At 30.3% G+C, this 13,239-nt stretch overlaps 1 protein-coding gene and 1 non-coding gene across 2 annotated transcripts; both read right to left on the minus strand.

Moving 5' to 3' along the window:
- Positions 1 to 4,153: 4,153 nt before the first annotated feature.
- Positions 4,154 to 8,335, minus strand: LOC108323297 (importin subunit alpha-2). The gene is made up of 11 exons (XM_017555713.2): positions 7,961 to 8,335; positions 7,740 to 7,836; positions 7,536 to 7,627; positions 7,320 to 7,451; positions 7,052 to 7,237; positions 6,803 to 6,966; positions 6,646 to 6,724; positions 6,323 to 6,451; positions 5,067 to 5,194; positions 4,589 to 4,976; positions 4,154 to 4,476 (listed from the first exon to the last, which is right to left on the minus strand). The coding sequence occupies exons 1-10, from the start codon at positions 8,171 to 8,173 to the stop codon at positions 4,607 to 4,609; spliced, it is 1,590 nt and encodes a 529-aa protein (XP_017411202.1). The 5' UTR covers positions 8,174 to 8,335; the 3' UTR covers positions 4,154 to 4,476; positions 4,589 to 4,606.
- Positions 8,336 to 10,947: 2,612 nt separating this feature from the next.
- On the minus strand, positions 10,948 to 11,729 carry LOC108341744 (uncharacterized). Its single transcript, XR_008246514.1, has 3 exons — positions 11,568 to 11,729; positions 11,213 to 11,463; positions 10,948 to 11,082 (listed from the first exon to the last, which is right to left on the minus strand). It is a non-coding gene; the product is annotated as an uncharacterized LOC108341744 (transcript).
- Positions 11,730 to 13,239: the final 1,510 nt, after the last annotated feature.

A 13,239-nucleotide genomic window follows, 5' to 3' on the forward strand; every position in this document is an offset into this window, starting at 1 on the left:
ATGTCCAAACAAACAAACATGACATAATTATTTTAGTACGTCATATTACTATTTTCGAAGATGGAAAAAGAAAAGTATTTGAGTGAGTGGTAGTGTTTTATTTCAACTGATTTCAAATTCCACAAGATATGGAAAGGAGGAGATAGAATAATCCATGCAAAACTAAAACTAGAAAAAGTGGAAAGTCATGTGGCTTCTAAGATTAAGAGAAAGAAAGAATATATATATATATATATATATATATATATATATATATATATATATATATATATATATATATATATATATAAGACATCCTTAATAATTGATTATGGATAAATTCATAATCGTGGGCGTTTTTTTATTTGTTTTATATTGCAATAATAATAAATAAATAAAAATAATAGTGAATAAAATTATCGATATTAAATTCAATAAAATTAATTAATTTAAATATTCATGTTTTATTGAATAATTTAGTTTGATATGTTGTTATTTTAAATAATAAATTTTTATTTATTAAAAATAAAAAAAATATTTTAGTTTAAATTTCGTTTTAATTCTAATTCTTATTTTAAAAAGATTTTTTTTACATCAAATTAATTTTAGAAATTTGTTTAACATGTTAATTTAAAAAAAAATATTATATTATTTTCATCAATGTAAACAATCTTACTTTGTCATCCTCTTTTCCTTTTAGCCTTCCTTTAATTCAAATAAAACATTAGGGTTATTTACCTTTGGAGCATTGTGGTGTGGAATAAAACATTTTTTGATCTTAAAAAACTAGAAATGAGTAATTGGTAATAGTGAGAAGAGTTTTAAAAAATATTTTTGTGGAAACTATTTTCCCACTCATTCAAATAAGCAAGACAATCAATGCATACGGTGAAAGAAATAAACTTAATATTCTAGTCTTTTTGTGAAAGAGTGAAGCCTGTAGTGTAAAGAAAATGAGAAAAGAGCGAAATACATGACATAAAATAGTGAGGACATTATGCGATGCACATTGCAGAAAGTAAAGTTGGTACATAAGAAGTGAACAAAAGTAAAGTTTCTTGTGGAACAACATTAACTTTATTTCGTTAGTACTGAGGTTGACTTCTATGATACTATAAAACTTGATTAAAAATCAAACACAGCAGTAACCATCATGATTTTTTTTTTTCTTAAAAAACAAAACCAGACAAATTGGGGAGTAAATAAGCAAATGCTGACAATACCTTTTTTGTTTCTATTAGGTCCTGTAGCCTCTTTTGGACCACCTATATGAACTTTTTTTTCTTTTTCATTTTTGTTCTAATTCAATTTCATTCTTATAAGTTCTCAATTTCTTTTCTTTTCCATATATACTTTTTAATACTGGGACGTTTTCTCTTTCTCTCTCTTTTATATATAAATTTATGGTCGGGAGTACAATATTTAAGATTAATGGAACAATAGTTTACAATCTATTTAATTGTTTTGACAAAAATACATATATTTCAATATTAAGTTAGTTAATGTTTATTTTAATGATAAAATGTTTTTATATAAATTGAAAATCATAAAAGAGTTCCGTTACTTAAAAGCATTTTATCTTTCTAAATTTATTTTTTTTTTAAGTTTGTCAACGTGAATAGCACTACAAGTGTACACCTCTACTGAATTCCAATGTTAATGTTATGTATTCGGGTAATTAAGTTTAGTGTCCATTAATTTTGTACATATATATGATTTATTATATTTAATTCATGTTTAGCTTATATTTAATATGATTTAATTGTTTTACGATAATTCGTTTGCACTTACTTTTTTATGTGTTTTGTGTTTCTTGTATTTATTTATCTATTTTTTTTATGATGTTTACTTTATCAGTGTGAACAAATGAAAATGTATATTTAAAGGCATCTATAGAGGATGAGGAGCCATTAGTTAGAGTAATGAGAGGTCTTTAGAAGTATTAGTAGTAGTTAGTCTTTTTGTACATAACTTTGTTGGTTTAGTACAGTTGTATAAATGTCATATCTTCATAGTCCCATATTTTGTAAGACTATATATTATAGTTTACTTTTTTTTGAAGTATCCTATTTTATTATTCTTAAGCTACTAAAATGGGATGTTACACAAAATATGTTTAACATCTAAAAATAAGCATGTTTGACACATGTAAGAGACAAAAATGTTATATACACCAAAAAATACCTTAATTGTCAATTAAATTAATGGTGTTAAGATTAATATTTATTTAGTAATCATATTAAATTCAGTAAATAAAAGGAAAGCAAAGATTATTGAGAAGGGAAATTATATATATATATATATATATATATATATATATATATATAAAAGATAGGATGTGCTAATTATTACAGGAAAATTATTAAATATTGATCAATATTAGAGACAAAAAATAATTAGTCATTATGGTGATCAATTTACATAATAATTTATAAACTAAAAATTATTGATAATTAAAATAATTTCAAAAAATTACAACTAGATATTAAAATAGTTTCTATTATGAATCAGTTTCCAAATTAGTCACAAGGATGAATTACTAATGTTTTGGTTAGCAAATGAACTAGTCTCTAAATTGATCTCTAATTATAAAATTAATTTCTAGACATATTTTGAGTTACTAAAATTGATTATTATTTATAAGTTTTCTTGTAGAATATATTTTAAATTATCAAAAGTTGAATAAAATAAAAAAACAAACAAACAAAACAGAATTTAAACTGGGATTTTTTTGTCATATTATTTAAATGCATAACACTATCCTAAAACTCTCATCTCTTTTAGTACTAATCTACAAAATTACGTAGCCAATTTTTTTATATCATATTTTTATATCAATAAAGTCGACAAAAACCTTGTACAAAGTTATTGCATGTTTCGATAAAAAGAATTATAATTTACATTGGTTTGAATGTATATAGAATCAATTTAGTTTTTTATACTTCTTATTATTGAATAATGCCCGTAAATTTAATGATAATTAATTAAAGATTCAGAGTAATTTAATAGGAAGTTCTCTTTAAGAAATAATGCATAGATTATGTTGATAAATTCTACCTTCATCATATGAATTAAAAGAAAAAACTTTTTTTTTCTCTTATTCTTTAACTATTATTTGGAATTATTTTATTTTTCCAAATTATGCAATTTTGTGAAAGTCTACTAACCTCTATCTCGTTAACATGTAAAGTCTAATAAACAGATATTGAATTGATACAAAAGTTGAATTCCCGAAGAGCCAGAGAGAGGAGATTGGAATGAGAAAACAAAAGTAAAGGATTTTTGCTTCAACTTCTAACAGACTTATCTAAGTCTTCATTGAATTCCTAAAAAGCTAATTGATGCAAATAAATAGCATGTAAATGGGAATTGCTCCCTGCACCTCATCACCCATCGTTTTTCTTCCTGCACACAAATTACGTGTTCTATCTAACAATACTAGATGTCCTGAATAACTTCTTTAAATATTTGTAATAAATCGGTTCCTTTTTCCAAATCTTTTTCTCAAGTAGGGTCTCTCCAAATCTATCTATTATAAATTATTAGGATTTTAATATTCTCTTTCATTTCAATAAATTCTGCCCCTTCTCTCTATCTATCCAAAGGAATGGAAGGACAGAGGCCCCTTCTCTCTATCTATCCAAAGGAATGGAAGGACAGAGGCTTTTGGTGTCCCCTCCAGTAGAAAAGAATTAGGACCTCACAATAAATAGTTAATACAGTGGGAGAGGTCCTGCGGATTTATGTAAAGTAAACTGTATGCTAAACAAACTTTTTTTCTCACAAACTTTTTTTCTCAAACATAATCTATACCGAACCATAATTTATTTTGATCAATAAATTGAATTATTTTTTTAATAAAAAATATCCAACCAGTATAACAAATATCGCTGATTAAATATGCAACGTATTGTCTGTAAAAGGTATTTTTGAGTTCATATATGATATATATATATATATATATATATCAATCAAAGGGTAAAAGTTTATAATAAAAACACCACTGGTCGAAGGTGGAGATACCTAATAAATTTTGGATTATACACATTTGTTAGGTTAAAGCTAAAGGTTTAACTTAATCTGCCTGTGAACCTTAAAAACGGTCGTTTCTTATGCTTTCCAAAAGCATATTGGTAAATTATGACTGCCCAAAAATATATAGGAATTTAGAATAGAACGTAAAATTGGTTTCGGAAATATATATTTACCAAAATCAAATACTGACGCAATAAATCTTTACCAATAAAAAGTAGTAGCACTCAAAGCCTCATTTGAACAAAACCCCCCTCGCCAAATGGCCCGTGTCCCTTCCACAGCAACATATAAAATCCCTTCCAGATTTCTCACCACCACTCTATTTTTAAAACAGTAAACACTGCTGAAAAGGTCATTATGCTGCTGTTAAATCCACCAGTCCCTTCTTTACTTGGACACCCCGGCACCTCATAAACCACAAGGGACACCAGACCAGACTGTAATACTTCATCCCACAAGCCCCTACAAATATTGAAATCAAATAGTTTAGAAATAATGCTGAGGCTTCTTCATACAAAATTAGCCAAAATTATATATACGATTTCGGATCTAAAATGGCATGCAAAGCATTTACCTTCTCAGGAAAAGATCTTCAGCTGAAGTTGAATCCACCAGACGGGACTGGGAGCTCATTTCCAAAACCAAAACCAGGTTGAGCACCGTCTCCTGGAGGTAGGGTCTCGTCCTCATCTTCCAACCAGTATGTTTCAAGAAGTTTAACGGCCTTTTCGTAGATTTCGTTGTTGTCATGACTCTGCAGGTTTTCAATCTTCTCCAATCCCTCAGCATCATCTATCATCTGTGCATACAAGTTGACATCTCCAGTGTTGCCAAGGCTCTTCTCGGCTTCTCCCACCTTCAGAATATTCTCTAGGCCTTCTAAACAGACCGTGACAATTCTTGGGTCCGGACAAACAAGAAGATCACAAAGAGGCTTTATACAACCTTGACCAACCAAGTACCTTAAAACACCATAAAATTAAGTGAATACCATCATAAAGTCCTAAAGAGTGTGAATTATAAAGAACAACCAATCAATGGAAAATACATACTTAATCTGGTCATGAGTTCCACCAGATGTAGCATTTGAGATTGCCCAGGCAGCTTCCTTTTTAATGTCAAACTCAGCATTTTGAAGAAGATTGACAAGGGGGGCAACCAGACCAGCTTCAATAACAGCCTACAAGTTTTTTCAACAAACAGAATGTGTAAAAATTTTTTTTTTGCAATAATAGTGTATGCATAAGCTTGTTCATGATTCAAATCATGAATTGGGAGGCTTATCATCTTATTGGTGAATTCTAAGATTCATGACAAATAATTAAGATTCACATATATAGTTAACAAAGTCATAAAAAACACTCATGGCTCATGATCATGATCAATAACAATAAACTTAAAACAGAGAACATTTTCAAAATATCAATACGTAAACAAGTTATATCGATCTCTTCTTTCACCCAATAATAGAACAGCAAAAACCACAAGTATAAAGATAGCCTCATCAAAGAGGAGAGACGAGTATAAAAAAAAAGCACTGAAGCAGGGGACCACTGACCAGCAGGACCTCTCCAATAATGAATGCAACCAGCAATATAATAGAAGACAGGAACTGTACAATTTCGAAGAGACAGAATGGAGAAAAATGCAGGGTCTCTTTCTAAAATAATTTGTGTTGGTCATACTATATGGTTCAGATTGTTTAATTCACCCCACTTTGCCTCACATTTTATAAGAAAGAAAATGAACAAGGCATTTTCCGAACCAGGTTATGCAAAATCTGATCCAATTACATGTGCATGCAATCCGACCACGAACTGAATTGTGTGATGCAGAAATTTATAGCGATTCAGGAACATTCAGGCAATTCCGAACCCAAAATGATTCAACTACCTATCATTATCATTGAAATCGAGAATCATATCACCTCACAATTCTCGCAATTTTGACAGCACAAACACGTACACACTAAACCCTGCTTTCGGCAGGTCAACAAAGCTCAAAGCCAAACATTGTAATATTTACTAGACACCACTTTTTCCCTTGTGAAAGGGGGGACACTATATCAAGCATCATTCTCTCTTGGTATATCCAAGGAGAAACTAAACCTTGGTTATAACTCCACCATATCTCCACCTTAACTGCTTATTGTTCATAATGACAAAAGCATAAACAAATCATCAAGAACAAGCTATAATCAAATGTTCTCAATGAAATAATTCAATTTAACATGTACACAAATTCGAGACAACAAAATCATCAAAAATAAAACTTAAAAGACAGTGACAACTGGGCATTGCCAGCTTACCTGTATCTGTTCCTTATTTCCAGCAGTAATGTTTGATATAGTCCAGCAAGCTTCTTTCTTGATGCTTTTTTTATGATTATGACTCAACAGGCTCAAAAGGCAAGGGAGCGCACCATGATTGATAATAGACTAATGGAACAAAAAAAACATCCACCAGAATTAGGAGATTCTTTGAAGAACAATATACATGCACAAAACAGAAGATAATAGCAGAAAGTACACACAGAAGAATTCCTGCTATAGAGGTGACGACTATTGTACTACCTCTTCTGCTCCTTTCAAAAGTATCAAGAGAATGACTACAAATGATGACAAGTCATTACCTGAGTTTGCATGTCATCTCCAGTCACAATATTTCCGACAGTACGAAGGGCAGGAATCAGAACCGAGGGAGATTGGTTCCTGAAAAGCATATATACAAAGTTAAGGCACAACTGACACAATAATCCATTTAACAGGTATAGTAGAAGTAGTACTCACAAGAGCAGCTGCACCAATCTGGGACATACACCTGCTTCAATAACTGCTTGAATCTTGTCATTTGTGCCATCAGAAAGATATGATAATGCCCAGCAAGCATCTGTCAAGACTTCTTCATCATTGGAGAAGATCAAGCGCTCAAGTGCTGGAAGCGCTGGTCTCACCTGTCCATCAAATAGCAGTAAGAATAAGCTAAAAGACACTATCTCAAGAGCTGAATGAACCGATAAAGAGATAAAAGGACATTACCTGCTCAAATGGAGGCTGTGGCTTACCCCTACAAAAGTTAGATAATGTCCATGTGGCATTTCTTAGCATTGAGAGTTTTGCATGTTCATTCAACTGAGCCAATAGTGGGACGAGGGCGCCATGGCTGAGCACTAGATCTCGACACCTAGGGGAGTCACCAGCAACATTTCCCAAAGCCCACACTGCCTAGAATTTCCAGGGAATTAATGTTTCAGTACAATTAAAAGGCAAGATGCATGTGCTGCCCCACTCGCATTCAAACACTTACCTGCTCCCGAACATCATCGCTAGGCGAACTAAGCAGCTTGACAAATATAGGAACTGCCCCATGATCAATGACCACCTTAGTATTCTCAGAAGTCCCAGATGCAATGTTTGTAAGCGCCCACGCAGCCTCAAACTAAACAAAAAAACAATTAACATAAACAACTAACAAATTTCAACCACATAAGAATTAAGATGCACAGCAAAAAGGTCCTCGAACCTGAAGTTGAGGGAAATCCTCCCTGACAAGAAACTCAACAAAACGCGGAACAACACCAGCTTGAATAACTTCCTCAATCGGAGGGCTCCGCTCTATAGCAAAAAACAATAACCAAGTATCAACACATAGAATCCAAACTATATATGCTACTAGGCTATCAACAACTAGAATTTAGAAACACAATATTGACAAAACAGGAGTTACCAATTGAAAGAAGCTTGCGAAATTGCGTGGTGGCTTCAAGTTGAAGAGTATTATCATCCGACCAAACTCCAGCAACCATCGCAGGAAGACTCTCTAACTGCACAAATAAATAACCATAAAAATTGGTTCTATAACTAACTATCATTGCAGTATCGAACCAGGCGATTAAACCCTAATTCGCACAAAAGCAATAAACAGAATGCAAAAGAGTGACTATGCACCTTCTTGTCGACAGTGGAAGCCTGAACAGGAGTGGCAAACTGTTGCTGAGCTTGGAGACCTTCGCGACGCTTCTTCTGCAAGCTCTCCTCGCGCTTGCTCTTTCGGATCTCGACCATGTTATCCTCTCTTCGCCGACGACCCTCATCAGCATCAACTGCAACCTTGTAACGGTTGCGGCGAACCTCGGTTCTGGCATTTGGCCTTAGAGACATGGTTTTGGCGGAAATCGGATGTGTGAATAACAGGGGAAGAAGAATTTGAAAAACCCTAGCTAGATACTTGACACTACAGATTGGATTGGACAGTTAGGTTTATGTAATGTGAGGGTTTGGATCTTGGATCTAAACCTTCGCCCTCAATGCGGGTTATGGATCCAAGCAATGGGTCCTCAATTATAAATCATACCACAATCATAATCCGACCTAATGTTTTAAACTTTCAACGGTCATTTCATCCCACCATTTAATTATTCATTAATCATTTACATTTTAACTTTCCATCTGATTAAATTATTATAAATAATAAGATAAGGAAATTCTCTATTAATGTTAAAAATACTAATAGTTTTTAAGCTATGAATAATGGTATGAAAAATTTATTGGTTTTAATAATAATAAATCTTATCCATGACTCTTTCTAATTTATTAAAGGTGTAACTTGACATAAATATTTCATAGGGTGATTTTTATTAACTTCCAGGAATTGTGAAATAAAAATAAACCATAAAAAAAATAAACTTATTTTATTTTATTTTTTTTGTCTATGACATTGAAATGCAGTAGTATTAATTTTTTCATTAATAATTTTTTAGCAAATTAATTCCTCACATATACATTTGTGTGCAGCATCACTTCAATTTTCTATCAAAGCAAATTAAAAAATGTGTTTCCTAACTTATGATTTATTTGATTGAAATGTATCTTATTCATAGCACTTTTATTATATAGGTTTAATTATATTAAAACATACAAAATTCAAATAAATATTTTATTTAATTTAAAAATATGAAAAAATATATTTAAATTTGATATTACCTCTCTCTATTTCCATAAACTATATTATCATCTATTCACCATCAAGATATAATAGAAGGTAAATTAATTATATATCTATATCAAAATCATAATAAAAAATATAGGATAAACTAATTATTCAACTAAATATAAAATCACATCACAATCAACCTATTAATTGTTATACCAGAAGTTTACTTAAAGTCACACAAATAATTTAAAATTTTTCTTTTGAAATATTAGTAGTTATTTTATTAAACTCAGAAGTTATTCTTCTTTCTACATATTCAAATTTAAATTTGATATGTGTAATTTAAATCTAAATATTTATACATAGCAGATTAATTAAAAAATAATAATCTTATGCTAGAGAAAAAAAAAACAAATCACACCTAAAGAATTGGGCAACTTATAAAAAAAACATCCAAAACTATCAAAACACATATTAACACTTAAATTAACTAAAGTATCACCCTTCTCATCTTACAAAAACTCATTAAATCTAAAAAAAAACAAGCTAGAAAATGCAATATAAATATATTTATAAAACTTTAAAGGACTTACTCTAAAAAAAACTGATTAATTCGATTTGTAATTCGTTCAACCATTGTTTACATGCTTAAAATTAAAAATAAATAAATAAATAAACTTATTTTAGTGACTCTACCTAAAACAATCTTTTAAATTTATACGGTATATTTTTTTATTTTATTTCAATCATACTTCTAAAAGAAACTTTGTCACTTATCCATAATTTAATATTATGTTTTTTATTTTAAGGATATTGTGGTAAAAAAAAGTCAAATAATTTAAATTATATACAAAATTAAATTATTTATATAGCATCTCAAATTAATATGTTAATTTAGGGTTCAATTATATATATATATATATATATATATATATATATGTGTGTGTGTATGGAATTAAAATTGGACCAAAATTACTGATTATAAAAAATACGCATACTAAAATTGTAAAAAAGTAAACAAAATAAATAAAAATCGAGGATAGAAAAGAAATTTAAATTTAAATTTACTGAATATTGTCTTTTTTAACTCTTAGTTAACATGTCTTTTATTTAATTTTAAATACAACGTAATTGTATGAAGGTATTGTCTTGGTGTAAAAAGTTTTTAAATTATCAATATAGCTGCATATTAAGTTTTAAGATTTTGTCTGAAATAAAAATCAAAGAAGAAATATATAACAGCACACTAAAATAATTTTTTTAAAATTAGTCAATTCTTTTTAGTCTGTATATAACATTTTTTCTAGTTTTATTCTGTTGCTGAACATTTCTCATCTTGATAGTCTGATTTGGGTGAAAAGCTTGTTGAATTTGCAATTTCCAAATTCGAACCTTTCAATTATGTAAGTTAACTTGTAATCAAACTGGTTTGCTGCAGTGTACACATGCCCTATTGGGCCTCTTCATATTTTAGCTATTTTTTATTTATTTATTTTAATATTGTTCTTTTCTATTTTTGAAAAAATATAAATTTTACTTTTTTATAATTATTTTATATATGTCATATTAATGTAATTGTGTGTATGTTACTTTAAATAAAAAGTTGTTTATTGTCTCGACTTCCTAAACAAAAACACTCTCTTTATAAATTAGTTCTTATCCATAGCGTAACTTGGTTCAAAGAAAAATTAAGAAAAATTCACCAGACAAGATTTGAAACATAAAATCGTGTCAAACCCAAAATTATACTTTCCCTGAAGTTCACACAAAGGTGTAGCTTTTATCTAAAGGAGATGGAAATACAGATAATGGGGTCTCTCTAATTGTAAGGTTCTCCCTAGTAACACTGGTAATTTCTGTCTGAGATCCTCTCAGTCGAGAAGCATGAAGAGCAGATGTCAGAAGTACCTCTCTTCGAACATTTTCTTGCTCCTGTGATATTCTCAGTGCACGTAGTGCCGTTAGGTATAAAGCACAACCTAGGAAAACCGAGGTTAAAGCAAACACCCCTGCCCCACAGAACAAACCTTCTCTAACACTAAGGTAACTGGGTTTAGTTTTCCACCAATTCTTCAGATGCCCTGACTCTACACTCACTCCTGCCAACAACAGAATCTCTCCAACTGCAAAACAAATCCTACACCACATTGCCAAATCAATATTCATATTTTGTCTCAATCTAATGATCTTTCATTTGATCTGAAAAAACTGATAATAAGGAACCATTTGTCATGCAATAGGTAGAAAACTAATAACTTTTTCCTTACCAAGTTGTAACGAAGAAGAACCCAGCTAGGCACGTTAATGATTTGGCAGAAGCAGAATCAGGATCCAATGTGAGTAATGCAGGAGATGAATTACTAACTGCTATCAACATGAAAGTGTGCTCCACCAATATGGCCAATGCTAGTCCAATGAAAGCACAAGAAGCGCATAACAATGGCCTTTTCCCACTGCCACTGTAAACACATTCTGATTTACTTCCCTTTCCATTTACATCTCTGCTCATCCATATCACCTGCCATATCAACACCAGATTATAAACAATGCTCATTTCTTTTTATGGTCTTTGAACTAGCAAACAGATACCTAATTTTCAAACAATATTAACCCAACCAGTACCTTCGAACGTGTGGCTTCTGCTATGAGACACAGAACGAAGCAGAATAGGCCCAATAGGATTGTGAGAGCCATGAGAAAGGCACCTGTTTTGCTACTCAAATCTGTTTTTCTTCTCTTTGGTTCAAGGTCAGCATGTGTGACTGCCATTGTTGTTTGTGTTAAGGAGAAACACAATTCACACAACAGGTTTTTATGTTTGGAGTTAAGTTTTATGTTATGCAGGAAATGTTTGAATAGAATAAAAACAGAATTGCTTGGAACAAAGGTTACTTAAAGGCCAGAGATTCCCATGTTGTAGGATTTGATACCATGGCATTCACACAAGGTACATTGAATAGTTAATTATAAGCACTAAAAGGGTACTGTTTGATGAGGATAAAGCCTGTGCTCATGAATATACTAGAATCTTTACTCTCCCAAAATATACAAGCCTTTCGGTTAATTCAGAGTTCTTAAATGTTTACAAAAGCGAGAGAACATTTATGCATGCATTGCCCTTAAAAGGTATTGCCAAGTACTGAGTAAGAACAGTGGTAAATCATTTTCTGACACTGCTTCTCAGATTAATGTGTTTTATTTGCAACCCTGACATAAAAGTAAGGTTGTTTCTCTTGTCATCTAACGATAGCATTGAAAATTAAGATTAAAAGCAGTGATAATCGAACACTCTTGATGAATTTTCTCTTATCTCTTCTTACTGTCGTGTTATATCTTTATACATATGTTTTTCCATTTATCTATTGATCACTAGAAATTGAATAGTATACAAGGTGTCCAAATATAATTTTTATGAGATTAATGTGTATTTGACTCTCTGCAAACCCCATATTAGTGAGAATTAGCCACCCTTTTATCTTCTAGAGAGGAAAATGAGAAGTAAAAAGAAAACTGAGTGCTAAATTAGAAAGTGTTTGATGAAGAAATCTTTCTGGAAAAAAGAGGAGTAAAGACCATAACCGAGTAGTTAGGACTTTCTGGAAAGTTGAATGTTTCTTTCTGCAAATGTTGGTTAAAATTTAAAAATTAGAAAGTTCAATGATTCTTTGTTTGGGATTTGGGATAAATAAATATGATGGACAGCCTATTATTCTTTTCTAGAGATTTATATTCTTTGTGGAAGGCTTAAAGTGGAGGCATAAGTACAGAATTTAAAGAAGGAATTTTACGAGATGAAATTAAAACATCTTTGAATGATTTTTTTTTAAATAACTTTTTTAAAAAAATGTTAAAAGGGAGTAAATTGATAAATGAATTTATGAAGTGGGTTGGAGTGATGCTTTTAGAAATAATATGGTGTGGGTTTGTTGCCAAAAGAAATTAAAATAAAACCTAATTTTAAAACATTGTGAATATAATTCTTTCTGCAATATTAATTAAACAAAAAAAAAAGTGTTTTCAAAATTTTTACGAAATTTAAGTATAACAAAGGTCAATGTGCAATTAACACAGTTTTGCCCTAAATAAATTATAAATTATATATACAAATCCAAACAAACGATACATGTGTATTCGTTTTTTACTTTTATAAAAAAATATTATGTACTTAAACATTTAATTATTAATAGAGAAAATATATTCGTTAATTTCTTATCCAGGTGTGTTCACTTTGTTAGATATTTTCATTTTTTTTATAATAAAATAATAAAGTTATTATTTTATTATTATAATTATA

Source organism: Vigna angularis, chromosome 1 (genome assembly GCF_016808095.1).
Source record: "Vigna angularis cultivar LongXiaoDou No.4 chromosome 1, ASM1680809v1, whole genome shotgun sequence".
Lineage (NCBI taxonomy): Eukaryota > Viridiplantae > Streptophyta > Magnoliopsida > Fabales > Fabaceae > Vigna > Vigna angularis.

Bases quoted from the DNA above. Each gene is read 5' to 3' on its own strand.
- LOC108323297 (XM_017555713.2), bottom strand. From the start codon at position 8,173: ATGTCTCTAAGGCCAAATGCCAGAACCGAGGTTCGCCGCAACCGTTAC. The intron at 6,725-6,802 runs GTGAGTACTACT...TATGCTTTTCAG, and splicing joins AGATTGGTGCAGCTGCTCTT to GAACCAATCTCCCTCGGTTC. The intron at 4,977-5,066 runs GTATGTATTTTC...TGGTGTTTTAAG, and splicing joins GGAACTCATGACCAGATTAA to GTACTTGGTTGGTCAAGGTT.